At 39.4% G+C, this 22587-nt stretch overlaps 1 protein-coding gene across 1 annotated transcript; it reads right to left on the minus strand.

Moving 5' to 3' along the window:
* Positions 1–1229: 1229 nt before the first annotated feature.
* LOC106938827 (adenylate cyclase type 6-like) lies at positions 1230–20898 on the minus strand. Its single transcript, XM_015021010.1, has 22 exons — positions 20866–20898; positions 20628–20777; positions 20116–20237; positions 17209–17320; positions 15642–15769; positions 15377–15535; positions 15144–15285; positions 14892–15020; positions 13632–13660; positions 12122–12269; positions 11909–12006; positions 11688–11775; positions 11437–11553; positions 8472–8621; positions 8177–8352; positions 7947–7979; positions 7834–7863; positions 6991–7123; positions 6431–6694; positions 6081–6285; positions 5799–5923; positions 1230–2870 (listed from the first exon to the last, which is right to left on the minus strand). The coding sequence occupies exons 1-22, from the start codon at positions 20896–20898 to the stop codon at positions 2742–2744; spliced, it is 2700 nt and encodes an 899-aa protein (XP_014876496.1). The 3' UTR covers positions 1230–2741.
* Positions 20899–22587: the final 1689 nt, after the last annotated feature.

The raw sequence follows: 22587 nt of genomic DNA on the forward strand, positions 1-22587 counted from the left end.
GAGACCACTAAAGGGGCAGGTGCTCAAAAAAAAAAAAAAAAAGGCACATCTAACCACATTCTAGGACATAAAATTAAAAAAGACACACAGCTTTCAGAGTTTAATAAACAATGATAAATTACAAATTTACTTTGATTGTATATGTCACTTTGAGCTCTGCAGTTAGCTGCTTTATCTCACTGCGCGAGAGGTAATTGCGTCATGCGTCACGGGCAAAAGGTCAAAGCTAACAAGGTGACCGGAGGGCTTATTATGTTTTTACAAAAAAAAAAAAAAACAACATAAAACCAAATAATTTTAGTACATGTCATACGTACGTGTCAGAAGAGGGCTTAGAAAATATTACAAAAAAAAAAAATCGACCAAAAGGGCACTTGGGGGCAAGGAGCAAAAGGGGTAGGTGCTCAAGCACCCCCATGCCCCCTCTCTGCACGTGCCTGGTTCAGCTGGATGTTTGCATGCATTCAGAATGGTCTTGCTTTTCCTGTTTAACTTGTTTCCAACTTTCGTATTTGATGGACTGCTGGCATTGCAGCCAACGGTCTGCTAATATTTGGCAAGGCTGCCAAAGTAATCTGAAAGGTTTGGCCTGAAGCAGGTCCATCCGGGTGTGTAGTTTGTTAAAAGGGTCAGACCAGCCGATGAACTGAGAAAAAGGCATATCTTAAGCCAATTAAAACAACCTACAGCAACTTTTAAAAGCACAGCAGTATGCACACAGGCATCATTTAATAAGGGGCACTTGTCAAATTTATTATGTAATAGTACTTCTGCTGCTACTACCACTGCTGTCTTAGTGAATTACATTCAGACTGAAATGATTAAAATAAACTTTTAACACAATTTTAACAAATTATATTGATAAAATTGATTAATTTGCCCCCAATAATCGGGATACTAGCTTTTAATGTTGTTACATGCATATTGAGTCGTAATTAAAAGACCATCAACACTTTGATCGAGTTAAAAATAATGCTACATTTATTTCACAGTTACAGAAATAGTTATTAACCAAATAGTTAGCTAAAGTCTCATTTTTCCAACTTGAATTTATTTTAAGGCATCATACACATCTTTACTAGTAGTGCTTATTAGTACTTAATAATAAGCACTACTGCTTATTATTAAGTAATAAGCAGTAGTGCTTATTACTTAAGAAGAAGATGCATTATCCAAAAGGTTTGCTCTTGTTCTTCGTATGCGCAACAACAAAACCATATGAGGCAAAGCAATGGAAAAAAGCCATTTATTGATTTCTTATTCTAGTAAAATCCAACTCTATCTGCAGTTGCACTAGTTGAAGATGAGACAGTGTTTACTTGGGTTTTCATAACAACAGAGAGCAACAAGTGACTGTTTTGCGGCGTTTTGGCGCCAAGACAGAAACAGAAGCACATCAACAGAGTATAAAGCATTTTTTTTTTTTTTTATAGAAAATATTCAATCTAAACTGTTGGGCTTCTAGTACGAGGATTTTAAGAACCAGGATGTTTTTCTTCAAATCACCTCACTGTTAGATAAAAATCCTCATTTTTGCATACATTCATTTGATTATTGTTTCAAACAACAGTTCTTTCACGGGTGCTTATACTAGAAATTAGCGTCAAATACTGCTGTGTAAGGTTGTGAATATCGGGCCATGAAGAATGCAAACATTAGTGCTGAATAATATCAAGGCAATACAGAGCAGAAGGAGAATTTCTGCATAAAAAATAATTCAACAGCTGTCAGGAAGTCAGCTTACCTTTAACACAGTTCCAACTAAACCACGCTCATTTCATTTGGAATGAAATCAGTTAATAAATCACAGTCCAGTAAAGGCGCAGTGGGACACGATCGTCTTCAAAAGATCAGTCTTGACACAAACAATCAGGAATGGACACTCAACTGTAGTGAATAACAAAACATGATTTGCAGCAAACAGTTTGGCAAGAAAGCGTCGTACAGTATCTTAGAAATCTCACAGTGAAAAGTTTTCCGTCTGCCCCTCATCAGATCGAGCTACAGAGCTCACACCCGTACACACACACACACACAACCGTACAAAAATGGTTTATAGTTGGAATACAATCGTTCTTCAGGTCAAATCATTCTTCTTCTGTTTCCCACGTCTTCTTCCGGGGCCACAGGGGCCCGGCGCTCAGCCGTGTGTTTGAGTGGGCCATAAACTAATTGCAGGGTGGAGGGAACAAAGAAAGCCCTGATTAGAAACAGAAAGGTCAGAGCCAAGGTTGCTGTCGTTGCCGTTTTCCTTCTGCATTATCTGTGCGTGTGCGCTCCTCTTTGTTAAAAACAGTTCAGAGAAGTTGCTGTGGCCTTCGCTCTCTGAAAAAGAGGAATAATATAGCTTATAAAGTTTATTATAGTGTTGAACGGAATCATCAGACATTTATTTGTTCTTTGGTTATTCTTCTCCTTCATGTTGTCCTTGCATAATTTTCTTCTAAGAAAGATTGCTTAGTTTCTCACAAAAATAAATAATGACTCCAGATGGCATACTTGTACTATTGCTCAAAAACACAAGCGTCGCCGCTTCCTTCCTAAGGCCACTGGGATTCATTATTTAATCGAGCGGCTCGCGACAAGCCTTCAGTCTGAGAATGTGACAAGAAACGGACTCCTCTCTCCGACGGCCGCATCTTGTCCCCGGCGCCCGTCGCAGAGCCGGACGCTCAGTCTCTCTGCAGTCCCTGCCGTTTCAACGCAGCGGGAGTCACCGTGCGGTCGGGCTGCCTCCGCCGTTAACTACCCGGCGGGCCACTGGTGAGGAAGTAGGTGGTCATCTCCCCCTTCCCTTTCACCTTGACGAGACCTCGACAGTCCAGCTGGTATCCGTTGTTGGCCAACACATGGTACAAGTCGGTGGTCACCTTGGAGAAGGAAATATGTGAGATGTTTAGTCAGTCTGGCAGGAAAAAAAAAACAACCAAACGTTCAGTGTATTTTCACAGAAGTATCGACCACTTGAACATTTCATATTTTGTCAGGTTACGACTATAAAACCTGAATGAACACAGTTCTGATGAGGAAATTCAGCTTTTGATTAAGGTGTGTTGGAGAAGGGATAAGCTTGTAGTTAGTCCATGCTCGAATGGAGTATTGAAAAGCTCTATGTTAGATTTTAAAAGTTTTGGCTATTGTTTCACAACCTAACTTTGCTTTAAGCATCTCCACAACTTTATCTCTGACCTACTGGGTTCCTTGGTTTCCATGCGGCTCTTTGTTCTTTCGTTTTCTCAAAATCTCCGAGAACGGCTGAGATTAATTCGCCTGCAGGTGGTCTCAATTTACTAATGAGGTAACCTTTGAAGGCAGTTAGTTGAAATCGATTTTATGCACAGTAACCCTTTTCAGTTTTTTAATTTGAAAACATTTTGAAAGTCATTTCTCTTTCCTTTCACATCGCTTTGTGTTGGCCTTTCACATAAAACACAAGTAAAAAGCACCTGAAGTTTGTGGTGGAAACGCTACACAATGTGGGAAGTATGTACTTTTTACTGCCCTGTAGATAATATTATGCACTGATATTTCAAAATATTTGTTCAATTATGAATCATTACGCTGTAATTACAATTACAGTGACACTTTTTATTCGATAAAAGGAAATAATTGGTTTTTCTACGTTTTTGAACTATTTCAAATCACTTAGTAGATGAAACTTAAGGAAATTACCAGGAAATGGCAATAAATATATATTTTTTTATTTTTATTTTACAAACTGAAAATGTTCATTTTGGTGTTTTTTTTAGATGCCTTTTGCTCATTTGGTAGTGAAATTAAAACGGTTAAACATTTGGAGCTGCAGTACCACAAACTGTCCTACAGGGCGCAGCAGTGCTCTATCTAGTCATTCTTATCCCCCCCAAGCCTTTAGCTTTGCATGTGCATAAAACATTTGAAGACATGCTTTAACATCTGCTAAATGTTTATGATTATGACGTTGACCCATGGCAGCAGCTTTGTCTCCAGGGGAAATTTAAATTTAGCTTTCTGCCTGATCCCAAAGGGACATTCAACGAGGAGCATATCTGCTGGAACACAACATGTCTGGCAGTAACTGAGATTCTTGCAAGATGACACCTCTGCAAAATGCATAACATTTTTTAGTGATTATTGTGATCTGCCTCGAGTTGTTTACACTGAGCATAAACTCTATTAACTCTACGTGCAAGTCTGAGTTTGTGGAAGAAAAACAACAACAAAAAAAACGAGTTAGATGTCATTTTTTGTAATGATTTACATATGAATGGACACAAGTGACCCACATTTGTGTCGGAGCAAACACTGAGCAAGAGCCTTCATGACTAATTTTCTAAGAATCTGCCAGAGGTGTGGACCTGAATCGCATGACACGAATTTAATGACTTTAGACACAACTTTATGAAGTCAGGAAAATACTTGAAACTTACATCTGGTTCTGGGACAACAGATGAAAAATAGTCTTTTGGCTAAATCTAACAGAAATGTTAATTAAAGTGCATCGTCGCTCCCAAATGAATTAAATTTCAACTTTAAACAAATTGCTTCTGACTTCACTTAAGCTTAATATTTACTGTGTGATTATTTTTTTTTACATCTTTTTCATCGACTTTGTTGCTTTTCAGGGAAATAAACCCTTTAAGATATCTCTTGGGAAAGCATTTATTGTTACTCTAAGTTAGGTTTGGTGACGTAGTTTTTAAGATTTAAGGTTTAGGACTTTTTGATTTAAGCTGAATCCTTTTTCTCACCTTCCAAGGAAACAAGATTGAGCTCCACCACTGGATTATAAGTTTGCTAACCCGCCCACAACTTATTCACAGTCCATTCAAGACATTTTTGAATGATTGGTGCTTTGAACTTCCTGACTAAACTCCACCCCCAAAAACTATGTGATGACGACGTCCAATGTGACACAAACACATTTGCAAGGGAAATCTTTGAAAACATTCGCACATTTTCATTGGAGCCATTTAACATCCTTTCTGCTTCCAGCCTCTGTGCGTTTTGCGCCCTGCTGCATCGGCTGTGCTCACATACAGCTTTCAGTGCAGGACACTGAAACACAGCTCAGCTCTTGAACCAGAATTTCAAGTTTTGTACACACACACAATGAAATAGAACTGCACAGGAATATTAATAGCCAAACTATCAATGAGCCATATCAAGACAGAGAATAAACATGCTAAGATTAGCCCAGTACTGCGGGAAACTGCTCAGCAGGAACAAGACGCAAATAATATTGTTGTTGCTGTGGTTGTTGGACCAATTCACAAAGAATGTAACCTCAAGAAATGATCCATTTTGTACCTTTTAGTTTATGTGTACGACTCTGCACCAGTTCATACAGGTGCAGAGATCAGTGGACAATTTGGTTTTAAGCGTCTTTCCTAATGGCTCATAATCATGTGGCAGAGTAGGAAGCTGGAATAGGACCCACGACTTTCCAACAGCAACAACGACTTTGGCAACTTTTTTACTGAGTTATCCTGTGTTGGAGCGGCATGCTGACGCCGTCCTGAAGAAATGTCAGTGGGTACAAAATAGCAAAAATTGCCAAGAAAGAAGAAACTCCATGGTCCTGAATCCAATGCTGATACAATGTAGCATTGTCTTTTTTAACTTCACTCTGAAACTTTTACTAGTTTTTTCTTTTCTTTCTTATCTCACAAACACTTTTTTTTATTTGTTTTGATTCTTTTCTGTTTTTTACAACTAAAAAAACCCCAAAAATCTCAACTAAAATGATAAAAGTGTTGTGATGCACAAGTAAAAACTTTGGAGCAGTTTCTGAACACGGTCTAAAGCAAACGCCGTACCTGGATGTAGTCCGGTACTCCAGTGCTGTCCATTCGGCTGGCCACATTAACTGTGTTTCCCCAGATGTCATACTGGGGTTTCCTGGCGCCAATCACCCCTGCCACAACAGGCCCCATGTTCAACCCTGAGAACGAATCATGCTGCAAGTAAGTTACACTATTTAAAAAAAAAACAAACAAAAAACACATCTCCTGATTTTAAGTCTTCTGTGTCTGATTAAACGTAAAGAGGGTTTATGAGGTAATGTTTCAGGAGCAATTTCTTCTAGATTCCAAGCGTACCGATCTTCATCTGGAAGTTGTTGAAGGAATGCTCATTGATGTATTTCATCTGCTCTCGAAGCCTCATGGCGTAATCGGCCAGAGCCAGGATGTGCGAGCGGCCCTCTCTGTCGTAGGTGGTGTCGTTGAGGCCCGAGGCCACCATGTAGGTGGAGCCGATTGTTTTGATCTTCTCCAGCTGACGGAACCGCTCCTCGCTGATTATCTGGAGATGAGTGGTAAAGCACGAATTAGGAGAGGGAACGGGAGCTGTTGGTTAAAAACCCCTAAAGTGTTCACCTCTTAACAGGATGTAACTGTTGTTTTTCCTGCATTATTTTATTTGCACGGCTTGGCGGTCCATATTTTACCTCGTCAAAGTCGGCGATGATTTCGTTAAGCAGCCTGAGGCACTCGACCCCCTCGTTGTTTGCCTCCAGCTCCACGTAAAACTCGGAGAAGTTGCTGATGGAGGCGAACATGACAGCGACGCACTCACACGACTGGTAGTACAGCTCGTCATTTCGCCGCTCCATCGCGAGGAAGTGGCCGGCCACATCTTTGGGCAGGATGTTGTGCAGCAGGCGTCGGTTGTAGGCCTGTAACTCCTCCATGTCCTCCTTCTCCTCCGTGGCCTGGGGAGACACACGGAGGGAGTTACACTAACAGGAGACGCAAATTCTGAAGATTTATTTGTTTTGCTTTGATTTTTCACAACATTTTAGCATACTACAGCAGGTCAGGTGGAAATTCGCGATGAACTGACATTTGTCCTGGCTTCTCTAGTTTCAGTTCTCGTGAATATTAGCCTTCTGACACACAAACACACAACGCTCTTTGTGCTGCATGCCGGCAAAGCATACGTGGTGAAAGTTGACTTTTGCAAACTTTAAACACTTCTGCTTTCAGTGCAAAAGTGAAACTTATTCACCTGCAACTTCCAGAGGAAGTCGAGACGTGCGGTGGACTCCACCTGCTGGCCGTGCAAATAGAGAGCCAGAACGAAAACCAGCAGGATTATGGGGGTCATGACCCTGAGGGGCCCCTTGGTCCCAGCCCCCGGGCTGAAAAAAAAAAAAAAAATACAATTACTAATTATTTTAAATACCTTTGAATAAAAGCAGATGTCTACAATGCCAATCAGAACTTTGCATACACCCATCATGTGCATGAATGTCCTAGTAACATTCTGATGCAATATCTGTGTAACAATTCCCTCCAAAAATGGCAGTCATGCACTTAGTGAGTATATGTAAACCCAGCAAGATCTCCCTGTTTTCAGAAGGACAGTAGGGACTTATGTAAACTTCTGATTTGCACTGTGTGTCATGGGGCTGGTTGGTGGTGGTGAGAATGAACGCTGACCCAAATGATGATGATGATTTAATGAAGAGAAGCTCAAAACACAGTCCAGTACAGGCGGAACGGCAGAAACACTAGCACACAGCTAATACCGGTAGCAACTGAAAAACTGAAGACTGAAAACGTGAGCTAAACCAACACAGGACTTGACAGTTCGACTGTGAAGGCCGACACAGACAACAATTAGACGACGTTAGACGAGGATCCGACAAGGAACACAGACAAGAGGAGGGACTAAATACACGGGGAAGGTAATCACAGGAACTAGAAACAGCTGGGCACAATCAACAGGGGAGACAGGACAACACAGAGACTATCAGGGAACAGAACCAAACACAGAAAAACCTCGAAATAAATGTACAAAGAACTCAAATCACAGCACTGTGGATATATTATGAATAAAGCTTCTTACCACTGCTCTGCGGTTTCATTGAAACCAGATCTAGGAAAAAGAGAGAGAGGGTCAGCCCTGCAAACACATGAACCCACTTAAATAAAATGGAGCAAACATAAAAACCAACTTACTGTTGCAGGGAATCATTAACAGGTGGTAATTGCCTGTGGTAAAAATGAGAACATATTCAGAAATAGGACATAACATTCAAAAATAGGAGTACTAGGTTTTAAACCTTTTTTTAAAAAAAAAAAAAAAAAAAAAAGGAAGTAGGTCGAATCTAAGCTAAACTGCGACCCGACGACACGTAAGTTTAACCGGTCAAGTTGAAAGTTAGTTTGTAGCCTGGCAGCAGACTTACAGAGTGTTGGCAAAGACCAGCAGGTCGGCGTTGTCAAACAGGGTCACCTGAGGCCACTCCACCAGCAGGAGGAAAACGAGATAGATGAGCAGCATCAGAGCCAGCTTCCCGATGCTGCTGATGTGCAGGAACACGGAGCAGGCCAGCAGGGTCAGCAGTACGCTGTAGCTGAAATACTGCAGCACAGCGAGGGAAGGAAAAGGAGCAGGAGAAGGATTTCAGCTGGATATTTGGACAGTTTTTACCTGAAACATTCAAACATTCACCCAGAGAATGAAATAGAAACAGAACCAACCTCAGGTAGATGGCAGGGCATCACCTGACTGGAGCACAGAGTCAGGCCGTCCTCTGCTGTCCTGCTGAGGTTCTGCAGCAGGCACAGAGTCACTGTTGTGTTCAGTTCCCGTCCTATACAGTCCTGCAGTTTCTCTCTGCTGCAGGTAAACTGGGGAAGGAAAGACGAAATCTGATCTTAAATGGAGCAGGATGGACAACCGGATGTGCCGCCTTTTGGCAGGTAAATCAGTAAAACAAACAAACGATTTGTTTGTTACAAATGTATGCTGATACATTTGTATTACCCTCAACATGTAATACAAATGTATTGAAGTAACTACGATATTGCTTTGAAGTTATATCTGTGTGGGCCCAAACTCATCGAACGGAACCAGAGCTAAAGCCGTTTCTCAGCATTTTTCATTTTACATAACATCTCTATGGCAACGTGGCAATAAGGTTGCTGCCAAACAACCTTGCGATGAAAACTGAAACTTTATTTCGCTACCTGACAGAGAGTAAATGTTTGTTTATTAATAATAAATTAGATTTTTATTTTATTGATTTTTCTTAATAATAATAAATCAGTCTTATGTTTCATTTTACTGAAGTGATTTGCTGAAGTGATTGTTAAGTGGACATTTTATTTCTTTATATTAATCTAGATAAATGTAGTTTCCCTTGATTGCAATATTTTGTTCATAATGAAAATAATCTTACAGTTGTAAGACTATGGATGATTGATTTCTTTTTGTTATTTAGTGAAGTTGGTTGAACCACTTTTGTTTTTTAAATCTTATTTTCCTAATCTTTAATAACAAAAGAAAAGGCCAGACTCATTTAAAGATTCAATACTGCTCATTATTCCAGTTCTGTTTGAGAAATATGACAATTTTATTATGAATCATTTACATGAGTATAAAAAGTAAACCCAAACGGAGAAAAACACTGTCTCCATAGTGATGATAAATGTGGAATAGAAATATTAGATTAAAATGAGAAAAGTCTCAATTATCCCTTGTGTTGCAGATGGGGGTGAGAGGGGATCTGTGTTAAATGTGGAAGGGCTTTGTGGTTTCAGGGTTGACAATAGGAGTGTCTCCTTTGTGAGCATGAAAAGACAACAGACATGATCTAACAAGCTGGAAATAAAACAGAGTGATAGGTCTGTCTGGTCTGGACGCCAGTCAGAACCGTCCTAAATACACCTGGCAGAGTATAAAGTTGATAAGAGAATCTTTATCTAAGGCTAAGCTCACCCTCTTATGTGTCTGTAAACTATAATAAATGTGTCATAGATAATAAACGTAAGAGTAAAAATAGTTTAGGGAAGCTTTATTATTGACAATAATCTGTAACTGATTTATCTCTGAAACCATAAAACAGTGTTAGTGCTTCTTCATTTCTGTTCTTTTGGTATTTCATGTATTGGTGAAGATTCTGATTCCTGTAGATGTTGCTGTTTTCTGTAATTTTTTTTTCCCTGTTTCTGTTTTATTTTAAGATCTGTCTTTCTTTACGTGTTCTGTTTACTTCTTGATTCCTTGTTACTCCTGTTTCTGACTGTTTGTCGTCTTTTGGTTTGATATTTTCAGTCATTCTCATGTTGGATTCTTGCAGCCAAATTAACAACCAACAGCCTGATACGTTTATTTTTGAGAGTTTTAGTTCTTTTGTTCCCTTTTTTTTTTTAAATTTTGGACCTTTGAGCATCTCCAACATTGTGTTTCTTCTACCTCCATTTTGGTCATTCACAATAATCGATTTTGACGTCACCAGACGCATTCTTCAAAATCCTCTGAAAATGTGCTGACATCACAATTGCATCAGAAATGTCAGAAAATGTAAGCTTTTGGTTACATTTTAGAACAAAGTGAACAACAAAAATCAAATCATACTCTAATGAGAGGCAATGTAAAAATGACTGGAGGCTATTTCATTTTTACTAGCTAACATTTTAGGTCAAATTTGAGGGTGGAAAATGAACTAATGATAGTGTACTTGCTGCAAATGAAAATATATTCAATAGGCTTGCCATAACAATATTTGGGAGATCTTCAGGAATTTTCCACACAATATATCTGCATGTTACAGAAATGCTTGCATAACTATTTTAAACACGTTAGTTTTGTCATATTTTATCTGTGCGCTAATCTGGTAATTTACAAAATAACATGCCGATACATTCCTATCAACGTGTTAAGGTACTAGCATGGTACTGCTACAGTACTAACAGAAATACAGCTTATTTCCTTTTGTGGTCATTTTGAACTCCGATTTCAACACTACTGGAGAATCTCTTCCTTCAATTCTTCATTTAGGTCCCAAAATAATTTTATTTAGATTCAGTTAAGATGGAAATCAGCACTCACTATGCTCAGTTTACGCTCTACATTTTCACCCATCTACCTGCAAGCTTCTGTGTCTGCTAAGAGTTACAGATGATTATAAAATTACATCCCAGTGAGAGGCAAAGCAACAATGACCTCAACTCATTTATTCTCATCAGCGAAAATTAAAGCTGTAATTTAATAGGTTTAGAGAATGATGGTGTCACAAAAATATTAAAAATTATTTTTTTGGGGGTCGGGGGAGCTAAACATTGTTTCTAGTCTTAGTTTGAGGAGAGCTGTGAGTTTAAAGAACCATAATGACAATATTTGCCAGAGAAAAACCCCGGCCCAATTTAAAGATCCTGGTTCCAGTGGCATATTATGATTAGAAACAGATGCATGTAATTACAGGCCCCCTTAGGCAAATTGATGTAGTTTGTCGTCTGAATAATTCTGAATTTCTTCTTCTCTCTCGGAAATTGGATTAGAAACATATGTAAGGAAATGTCTGACGGTTTAAAGGAAGATCAGACAAATGCAAAAGCCCCAAAGCCCCTTGTTTACAGTGTGGACTATGTTGAAATAACATGTTTATGCGAAACAACAGTTTCATTACTCAAGAGCAACTCGGCAACCGTCCCCGATGCCTACCATATTAGCGAAAGAAGAGACGAAGAGAAGAAGGATGGTGAAGACGCCCACCAGCGTACTGTTTGCCCGAGACTGGATTATTTTCTTGGTGAGTGTCTGGAAGGCAGCTGGGAAGCGCTTCGACATAAAGCGAGGAGAAGATCAGATAAGCGAAAGTTAATATTATGAGTGATGCCAGCTGAAGACATGTAATAAGCACTCTTATCTGGAGCTATCTGGCAGAAGAAGTGGTGAAGAGCTTTGTTTCCTACTTTGAGGCAGGAATAGATGGCACAGATGAAAAGGATGTTGGCGAGGATGATGAAGATGCTAATGTAAAGACCGAGCATAAGTGTTGTTCTGTGGAAGATAAAAAAGCAAGCTCATTAGGACGTACAGCTCTCATTAACCCCTCACAAGCTAATCAAGAACACATTTCCCGGCCGTAATTTGGTATAACTTGGAAATGCAGTTTGTCAGAGAGAGGACTTACTTTGGGAAAATTATCATCTGAATAAAACAGATGCAGAAGAAGACAAGCAGAGTGCAGCCCACGTAACCGCCCAGACGATCGTCCACCTTTTTGGAGTACTGTGGAAAAATAAACACACAGAAAGAAACAGATAGAAGCTTAGCTACTTTCCAACCCAATTCTTTTAGACATAACAAAAACGTTTTATAGCAGAAAAACTGGTGAAACACCAACCTTTTTCTCTAGGTCGGGTGTCTGAAATGTGAGCAGAAACTTCTTGACGTGATCTTTCCTCAGCTGGTCGATGCTACGTGCGTCGATGGCTCGTGCAAGAAAATCATCCACCTCATCCTCGGAGTTCTGGTTTTCCTGACTGCAGCGGCTATAAGACAAATAATGTGGCATGAACCAATCTATTAGCTTATCTGCACGGTTTACCTTTCAGCTCGCTGTGGCTAATCAGCTAAACGTTAATATTTAGGAAACATTAACAACTATTTAAGCCAACTGACAGTTTTCTCAATGTTTCTTGTCCTGACATTCCAAGCCATGATTGAATCTTTCTTTTTACGTGTCCTGGCTTGAGCTGCTTTGAACTCTTTTGCCTGATGAAAACAACATATCATCCTGGAAAGTTATTATTACTATACTTGCAGAAAGAAACCTTGAGATTGGCTAAATTTCTGTCTGGTTTGGTGTGAGAGGAAGTTTAAGTCCTGGTGGCGCGTGATCTTCAGAACGTTACTCTCAAAGAGCCTCTGTCCAACAAAGGGGCCGAGCTGAGGTTGTGATAAATGTTTACATGCTAAGGTAATTTGTCTAATTTGAGTGAAGCGTTCACGTTCTGGACTTTACCTTCTCAGTTGTGTGTTTAAGCCTTCGTTAACTGTTTTGGGGGATTCGTTCTTTACATTACAGCCTGTTCTACCAGAAGTGCTGTGGGTCAGGGAAATGATTATGAAAGAGACGTTTATCTGCATCTATGCAGCCGGTTTCATGTGTTGAAGACGGCAGAACATGTTAGGCCCAAACCATCGTTTTGTGCTTGTTCTGAATGGAGGCTGATGTGAGCTAACAGACTGGTGGTCTGCAGCTCCCATCCTAATCTCCACTCTTTGTAATGGAAAAGATTTTAAAGCTCTTTTAAATTTCCTCTTTTACTCTGGAACAAAGTTCTTTCTGGTAAGAAGTTTTAATGCTTCACAAGAAATGATGTGGAGTATATTTTTTCTTGAACTTCTGAAAGTTATTTGAATATTTATAAGTTTCTGATCAGTTTAATTCTTATAATAAAAAAAAAAATCCGGTTATTTTGTTGTACCTGGCAATTTATCTCTTTGTTTTTATGACTTTACATTCTTAATGTTTCTTCAAAATCTCTAAGAAATGTAAGAAATCATCTCTTCTAGTTGACCTATGAGGCGGATTTGATTTAAATAACCTGTGAAACTGTCGGCTTATGCACAATAAAGTCCTTTGGAGGGGCTGATAGTCGCAACAAATGCATCAGCAGTTCAGAGTTTAGTCTGTGTTTGCGTCTGAGAAAATGTGTTTGTGAGAGGATCAACCTGTGTTATGACAGGCAGGAAGAACCAGATCCAGTACGGTATTAGTGCTGCGCTGGATCTGACTAAATAAAACTAACAGTAGCCACCAGAGTGAAAGATCTACACTGACAGTCTGCCAGAAAACCTCTTATAATAAAAGCTGCCCCAGCAACAAAAACCGGGAATAAAATACTCACTTTTCTTTGCTGGACGCTGCGTCAATGCCCTGGGAAAAATAAAAATACAGAGCATAAATAAGGAAGAAAGACAGAAAAAGTCTCAAAATAGAGAAGGAGCAACAGTAAAAGTGAAAAACAGACAGAGTCTCAGACATCTGCACAGTTAATCCCTGTGAGCGAGTTTGATGTTTTAATTAATGCTCAGAGGCTTCAAATTACACCCTCTTTGCCCCAAGGGCTCAAACCCTCTGAGATAGAAAGGACAGAGGAGGAGGATAGAGAAAGAATGCCGGAATAAAAAGGAAATGAGACTTCAAGATTAAGGAGAGGGTGAGGGAGAAATGGTGAAGAACCAGGAAGCTCCCCTGGAGATCTTTTGTGATTTCTGTTTTCTTTTCCCAAATTTGCAGTGGCTCTTTTATGTCGGCACAGAAAGCCTCCAAATTTTTCTCACTTTAAAAAAAAATAATATTTACAGAGCCTTGTCCAAGTATTATGGTTTTAATGAACATGAGTTTAAAACTACTCTAGTAGTGTGAACATATTAGCTTTGACCACGTTAAAATGATCAGTGAACATTAGAGGAACATATTGTTAGTGATTGTATTTTGTTCCATCAACTCAAATAATAATAAAAAAAACACATGAAGAAAACACTTACTGCTCCTGAAATGTGGAATCTTTTTTTCCTAGTATTTTTTGATTATTACACTGCATCCTTATGAAATAAAATAAATATATTTTCAGAACATTTTCAAGTAATAATTTAGTGATTTGTCATTATTTAATGGATTGGCACTTTTTGACCCCCATAGAAAAGGACATTTTTGCCCAAATATGGTAACTTCAGATGAGGCAGAACTTCTTTACTTCAGTGTGGCTGAATCAGATTACTGCTTAGCACTTATGGTGTTCAACATGAGGCCAGTCAGAAATTTAACCAACATAGCATTTTACATAACAGTTTGCAGTAAAATAACAAGCATCAAACTTGCTTGTTTCTGTCTGTCAACAGTTTCTCCCTCGGAGCAACATTCACCGGGTCTGTCAACTCGCAGGGTGGGCTGACACTATTCCTAATAAACAACAGGCTCAGCTCTATAATCTGTCTTCTTTGGTAGATGCCATCACTGCATTAATCTTCTAATAACATAAGCAATACAACTCAAACACAGCTCCAAAATGGCTCACAGCAAGTGTGAGGTTTTGCTTGCTAATCTATATGTAAAAAAAAAAAAAAAAAAAAAAAATCTAGCAACATTTTAGAGGGAATCTCACCATCTTCTTGTAGACTTTAGACTCCTTACTTCTGGAGAAAGCTCTATCAGACACCCAATGGGACATCAGTCCCTCTGCAGAATTTGCACGCTTTCGGTGAAGTTTGGCCATCATGGCTTTCTCCTCTTTCTGAAAGGAAAAAATAAATAAATGCCCTTAAAGCCATGTGACCAAAAGCATTCGGCTGTTTGTGTGAAATATGTGGCAGCGGCGTGGTATTTTAAGAGGAGCCACGCAGATAAGAGCTCTCACTCTTTTCTGGCTGCAGCCAAGCACCAAAAAGGTTTCGATGTTGTTTTCCTTCAGGTACGCGTTCCTCTCCCCTCCGTATCCCGGCTCCACCTCATAATCCCCGTTCAGGTACTGCAAGGTGGCTTTGGTAATGTGGATACGTCTGAGAACACGAGCAATTCAGAAATCAGAAGCTGCACGGAGAACGCGGTCGTCCGCCACGTCAAGCAGCAGGTGGAGCCGGAGGTTCTCACCCTGCCTTCCCCCCGGCCTCCATTTGGTTGGCGAGCGTCACGTCGTTGGACCAGACGTCAAACTGCCACTTGCGCAGGCCCAGCACCCCGCAGTGAACTCGCCCGCTGTGAATGCCCACCCGCATGTTCACATTAACACCTGTCACTTCTCTTACCAGCCTGCAGATGAAAATACACACACTGCTGTTAAAAAAAAAAAAAAAAAGGACCTTGACGGACATTTCATGACGGTTTCTGTGTGTTGCAGTGTTCAGTGTTCGCTCACGAGATGGCTTCAATCATGTCCACTCCCATCTCCACACAGCAGTGGGCATGGTCAGCCCGGGGCTCCGGCAGACCCGATACGCAGTAATAACAGTCTCCGAGGATTTTGATGCGGAGGCAGTGGTTCTCCTGTTCAGCAAAGCAGCAAAATACAGATTTCACCTACAATGTTAAGTTTTTCGTGAGACCTAACGTTCAGCTAGCAGTTCTGTGATTAAAAGCATTTTGGATTTGTTCAGCCTTTTCCTTTGTGTCACACTCGAATGTCTCAGATCGTCACACAAATTTTAATTTCAAAGATAATCTGGAAAAAAAACAAAAAAAACCCACCATGTTTGTTAAGATAAAATGCTATCCAAAACAACATGGCCCTAAAAGAAATAGCAGATGTCTCCTTCTTAAACTCAACTTGTGCCACTCTTTGCAGCAACCACAAGTGTTTTTGATGAGTGCCAGAGTCTTTTACATCACTGCTGCTGAATTTTTACCCATTCTTCATTGGAGAATTGCTTTGTACGACGCAGGCTGAACATCAACGGCCTGTTTATTATATCTCGGTCCAATTTAAGTGCGACAATTTCAATTTGGGTTTTTATTGTCTTTGTTTTGAGTCGTTATGAGATCGGCTTTCTGGCGCTGCTCAGATCATCGTCAAGCTGAAATTGATGACCAGACATTCTCCTCCAGGATTTTCTGATATGACAAGATGAACACCTTTTGTCTTGGTAAATCTGTAGAATATTTTACGTAGAATCTTGTGGACCAAGAAGGCTTTTTTTTTTTTTTTTTCATTTTTCTAGCATAGGTTTTGTGCTTAGAGCTCTACCATAAAGGCATTTTTGTTTACTCTCTCCATTTTTTAAATCAGTAGCGCTGAACTTAATTCCACCAAATAAAGTCTGCTGTGCTGTAGATGTTGTTTTGGGCTCATTGGTGACCTCATGGATTAGTCAGAGATGTACTCTTTATGCAATTTTCAAAGGCAACTCTTGGTAAGGTTCACGACTGTTTTATGTTTTCTGCTTCTGTGGACAATGTCTCTCACTGAAGTCCCAAAATTTTCATTGTTGAATTTCTTTGTATCTGGGCTTTATGTGTCCCTTCATTGGGTCTTTTTTGTCTACTTTATGTTGTCAGAAAATGTATTGATCTTATGGGTCTGGAAATAATAAAGTTGGTAAAATTGTGATTAATTAGCTTTAATTAATGGCTTCACGGAGGATGACTGCATGGTTTGTACATTCATAATTGTAGAATTTGTAACTATATGAAAACTACTTCTTGTATTTAGTTGGCTTTAACTTTATCAGATATTGAAGTTTTTTGTTTTGTGTAACATTGGCGTGTTACACAAAACAAATTAAGATTAAATCTTCAAGGAGACAAATAGTTTCTCACTTAACTGTAGATAAGTCTCCGCGTAATCTAACTAGTGGCGTTTGCAGTTCATCAAAGTACATAATGCCACTTTCATCCGTGATCCGCTAAGGCTGCAGATTGCACAGTTGCACTGGAGTCGGTGGTTCAGAGTTGTGCAGCGAAAGCCGCAGCAGCAGCAGGTGTCTCACCGAGGCCAGCTTGTCGAAACGGGCGAATAGCTCGTTCAGCGTCATGACCAGTTCCTGTGCCGTGCACTGAGACGCCAGGCTGGTGAAGCCCTCGATGTCGGCAAATAGTATGCTGCAGATCATGAGACGTTGAGGTGGGAGAGGTGAGAGGGACGAAGGAAAAAAGAAAAAAAAAAAGAGGAGAATTAGATTAATCAAATACAAGAGGAAGGAGGAAACTGCTCCGAATGCCACTGGAGCAGAGAAGAGACAAAAAGAGTCGCAGACACTTGTTCAGCCACGGCTCTGGTCGTTTAGTCAGATTTAGGTCACAACATCCATCCCTCCCCTCTGAGAACACCTCCGCCCCCCCCCAGCCGTCGCCAGGTCTGCTTGACTTTGTTGGTTTAACTTTTAAAAGAAACGAAGCACAAGGATAAACAACAGGAAGACCAAAGACGCTGTTCAAGGTGACAGATGATGCTGTCTGTCCCACTAGGGGACGGGTTTTTCATCTTCTACACAGCTTCATGTGGGCAGTAACGTCTTACCGCCATATAATAAGTTAATCTAAAGTGTAATATTTTGACATATGAAGTTTTAAACTTTTAAGCTCAGATTGTCTCTCAGAATGCTCTGTTGTGGTTTTATGTGAATTTTATGTGAATTTTATGTGAACGAACAGACAGCATACAAAGGTGCACAACTGTAAGTAGGAAGGACAACAGGTGTACGGATTTATTTTACAAATACAAATTTAAAGACTGTGGTTATGTTTACATGTGCGAAATTCCTTGATCGGATGGAAATGTATTCGGGTTAAATAATCAGAATATATGGTTTATATGGAGTGGTATGCGCAGAGTGGTAACATTTCCCTAAAAAGAGAGAAGAAGAAGAAGTGGTACTTCTGTCTGTACTGCACATAAAAAAACAAGAGTTGTGTCTTTGTTTTGTGTCTTCTAAGGGACCAGAACGGATCTGCACCAGGTTCTGTTACTTAACTCTCTATTTAAGCTGCAGGCTATAAGCAACACATGCTGTTGGTTTTCCTGCATTAGACGACCAGAGAGCAACAAACCATTCTTTCTTCTCCGACTTATCGCACACATGCACAGTCAGGTCAATCTGCCACACTCAGAACAAGTCTTTACATGCACGACATTTGGATTATCACTCGCCGTATTAACCAACTTCTCTCATTCAGATTACAAATTCAGTCCAATCGAGCTGAGGCTGATCAGAATAGAAATTACATTATGCATTTTTATTCTTACTGGCCATTTATTCTGATTACTTATGTCCATGTTAATTATTAATATTTTTTACTTAGCCCACTCTAAGTCAACATTAAGGAGAACCAGATTTTATTGTTTTTGGGGTGTGTCTTCACCAGCTTTACACATCTAGAGACATTTTGGAAATTTTGTCATTTTCTTGTCTACAGAAATTCCTTGTACTCACAGTGGAGTGAGTTTGAGAACAGTAATCTTCAACTATTGCCAAAGATCTTGGGTCATTCTAACCTATCATGCTTTACCTTGTATGAAGACTCTTTTATCTTTTACTCTGAGCATCACTTTCACCATCTCGTCTGAAAACGCGCTTTCCCAAAGCATGACGCTGCAGCCGGCACTCTGTTTCAGGACGGTGTCAAGTATTCAGGGTGATGTAACGTGAGGACAACTTCCTCCCTGACCTGTGTGCTGTGTTCCTCAGTCTTTATGAAGCTGCTCCTTCACCAATGCTTTCCAAACAAATAACTAAGTCTTTCACATTGCTAAATTTACACTGTGATAAATATATATATATATATATATATATATATATATATATATATATATATATATATATATATATATATATATATATATTATTTGCTAAATTAAAACAGAAAAAGCAGGTGTCCTTCTTCCATTTTAAAATTATGTGCTAGTACTTTTTGTTGGTCTGCAATATATGACCACAGTAAAACATACTGAGGTTTGTGGTTGTAATGTGAACAAAAAAAATAAAAATAAAAATCCAAGAGACTTTAATACTTTTACAAGTCTTACTAACTCCCACACAATAAACACATTTACTACTGGCCAGTCAGAGGCCAAACCACATTATAATAAAAATCATTTTAAGAGTTTTTTTTTTCCTAATTTGGTGCAGATAAACTTCAGCTTTGGGATTTTTTAGTAACTGAAATGACGTGACTCAAGGACCTATGAGTCAGAGAACCAACCTACAAAGGGAACAAAACCTAAGAAAACAACCCTGTGAGTCAAAACTGGGTATTATTTCACTGAACCACTGGTGGCTCTTCAGTATTTGCAGAGGCGATATTAGATGATTTTTAGGCTCTGCAGGGATAAAACAAAGAAAGAGATAAACTCTGAACTGAATTAAACTGATTATTTTATTCGGAATTAGTTCAATTTGAGGATTCTGTGAAAGCAAAAAAGGAGTAGCTTTTGTTTGTTTATGTGATTCTGTGCTGAATCCTTCACAAAAAGACCTGAAAATAACTTGACAAAAACTAAAGGTTTTAATCTGGGTTACATCGAGGAAATTGATTGTTCCTGGAACATTCACACCTTAGTAGGGCAGCAGTGAGGCAAAGCATTATGTCACTAAGCGCCGTAAATCAACCTTCCTTATCTGGGTCATCTGCCACAGAAGATCTCTGCAGAAACTGTTTTTTTTTTGTTCCTCTATTAGTAGTGAGTTCTTCCATTTCAGGATGTGAAAACCAGATGGTAATGAGAAAGAGGCACAGGAAACGTTGGGCCTACCTCTCATAATTTACTACTGAAAACATGGTTAGGTTAATATCTGTGTCATCAAACCACGATATGCGTAACAGTCACTCTCAGGGGAAAAACATCTCAGTCAGGTACAACGCCGTCTTAGGTTGGCTGTGTCCATTACTGGGCTTACCTCACATTATCGTGTTTCTGGATGTAGATCTTGTGAAACATCATGTCTTCCTTCTTGGCAATGATATCAGCCTTCATCTCCATTGCAACGTGTCTCGGCAAAACAGATAGCAGCAACCGTTCCTAAACAAGGCAGAGAGAGAGAGAGAGAGAGAGAGAGAGAGGAAGAGGGAGGAATTTTAAAAGAAAAGGCAGAAAGAAAGAGAGAAACACACACACACACAAACACGTAGAGAGGACTTTTTAAAGATTATTTTCCACTAAAAATACTGAATGAGTCACTGTGTTTTACTGGCATGTGCGTGGGAATGTGTTAGTCAACTAGAAAGTTGTGGAGATTTGTGTTTTTGACCTTACAACAAGAACCAAAAAAAAAAGAGACAAACAAATCAGTCTGTGACGTGGAGACTCCAATTTGTTACTTATTTGCATGTATGTGACGGGTTTTCCTGGAGGACGTCGGCACGGCTGCTCCCTGTCTGACTCCAGCAGGAAACGCAGGTGTGTGTGTACCTGCTGATGGTTCTCCCTCTGCAGGTGCTGCCTGGCCTGAATGTATCCTCTCGTCTCCTGGAAGGTCTGTCTCTGGGAGACCTCGGCGGGATAGTGGGTACAGATCCCGATGATGTTAGCGCACAGGAAGATCAGCACGTTGGCACATATCTAAAAACAGAACCAGACGGGGAAGGTGAAAGGGAGACAGAAAGTCAGGAACACGTCGGTTTTAGTGGAGCAGTAAACTCAACCTGACGTGGGTGAGGTCGCAGAGGGAAACTGATAACATTCTGCGTCACAGGAGGGACCAGAAGGTGAGGAGCCACTAGATGTGATCTGGCTGTAAAGGATGGGCAAATCCTCATAAATGTAAGACGACATTGTCTCACTTTGTGTTCTGAGTCACTTAATGACTTGAACTGTATTTGAGAATTAACGTTAATCTCTTCTTTTCTCTGCAAACGGTTCAAGTTTTTAGTCATAACTGGGTTAGATGTGTTTTTTTTTTTTGCCACCTTTCAAAACTATCTTTATAAATATTACTCGGGTTTTCTGTAGGTCTTCCTACATTTTTGTTCTTTGGATTTTGTCTGTGTAATGTTTCTGATAACAACCCTTGCATATTGTGGAGTGATTGGTTGAAGAATCAAGGTGTAGAAAAGGAAAAGGAGAGACAGAATTAGGGCTGAGAATATTATTGTTTTCTTCCGCTTTCCAATAAAGTTCAAAGGTTAATTAATTAGGTCACATCTGCGCATTTTTTTCCCCATTTTGTTTTAATTTGCATCTTTCTTTTGTTTCCAGTGATGCTTACATTTTTATTCTTTTGATTTATTTCATGTTTCAATGTCTTTTTTGTGTTATTTTGATGTTTTGATGTCATTGCACTTTTCCAGTTTCTTACTATGATAATCAGCTTGTGATACTCTTCGAAAAGCAGAATGGAAAAAAATCATAATAATAATTAGCTACTCTGATATTTAGCAGGTGTTTAATATTTTATTAAGTCCATTAAAATCCAAATGCATAACTTTGTCATAGCTTTTGTAATCACGGTTTTAAGTTAGTTGCAGAAGAATTAATTGTAATTTTCTGAAAAGCAATGAACTCATTCTACTCATTCTTCTTCTTCTTTTAAATTGTTGCGTTTGTACCACAACAGGATGAGTTTACTAAATGTTACCTCCACATAAAGTTTTGGCCTAGTCCAAGAACAGCTTCATTTGAATAGTTTCAAAGCGCCAGCTCTTCTTCATGTCTGAAGAAGTTCTGAAACAGGACCGAAGAGATTAATCATCTTTCATTGAACGTATACAGGTAAAAGCACTTTGGTTTTCACCTACTGGACGCCAAAATACCAGTTTATCTCTCTCAAGCTAATTGCTAATTGTTAAGCTACAACTGAAGAAATGAAAATAAATTATATCTTTATGCCAGGGTTTTAATCCAATTCAGCTTTGGGTCACCATTAAGTTCTCTGCTATGTGTCAAAACAACAGCGGCTCATGCTCTGAGATCAGGAGGCACATTCCTAAAAAAAAAAGAAAAAAAAGGTATTTTAACATCTCAAAACATTCAAGTATTTTAGAAGGAAAACCTTAAAAATGTCATAATATATTCTGACTGCTTGGAGGGGAAATATAAAACAACTGAGGAATGATTGATTTCTGCCCAGCGTAGAATATTTTGGCAACAAAATTGATTTCATTCAGCAAGCAATGATGTAAAGGGGTTTAAATAAAAAAAACAAAAACATTCACATATGTCTGCTAATGCGGTGCTTTAGGCAGAGGCTAATGCAGCTGCCACTTATGTGCTGTGAGGTTTGAGAATCCACAGTCTGTATGCAATTATCTGTGACTGGAGCAGATTAAGCTGAGCAGTATTGTACAGTTAAATTTGTGGGGTCACTGACCTTCAAGGCATTCCTCTCTGCTGCTGCAACCACTGTCTGTCTGTTTTTCGGACCCCCCCTTGT

Source organism: Poecilia latipinna, unplaced genomic scaffold (genome assembly GCF_001443285.1).
Source record: "Poecilia latipinna isolate Pla-1442-1.1 unplaced genomic scaffold, P_latipinna-1.0 Scaffold2703, whole genome shotgun sequence".
NCBI classification, from domain to species: domain Eukaryota; kingdom Metazoa; phylum Chordata; class Actinopteri; order Cyprinodontiformes; family Poeciliidae; genus Poecilia; species Poecilia latipinna.

Excerpts from the sequence above, each read along its gene's own strand:
- LOC106938827 (XM_015021010.1), bottom strand. The coding sequence starts at position 20,898 with ATGTTATCAGTTTCCCTCTGCGACCTCACCCAC. Across the intron at positions 12,270-13,631 it reads GCAGCGTCCAGCAAAGAAAA|CCGCTGCAGTCAGGAAAACC; the intron begins GTGAGTATTTTA and ends TTTGTCTTATAG. Across the intron at positions 5,924-6,080 it reads CAACTTCCAGATGAAGATCG|GGTTGAACATGGGGCCTGTT; the intron begins GTACGCTTGGAA and ends ATTCGTTCTCAG.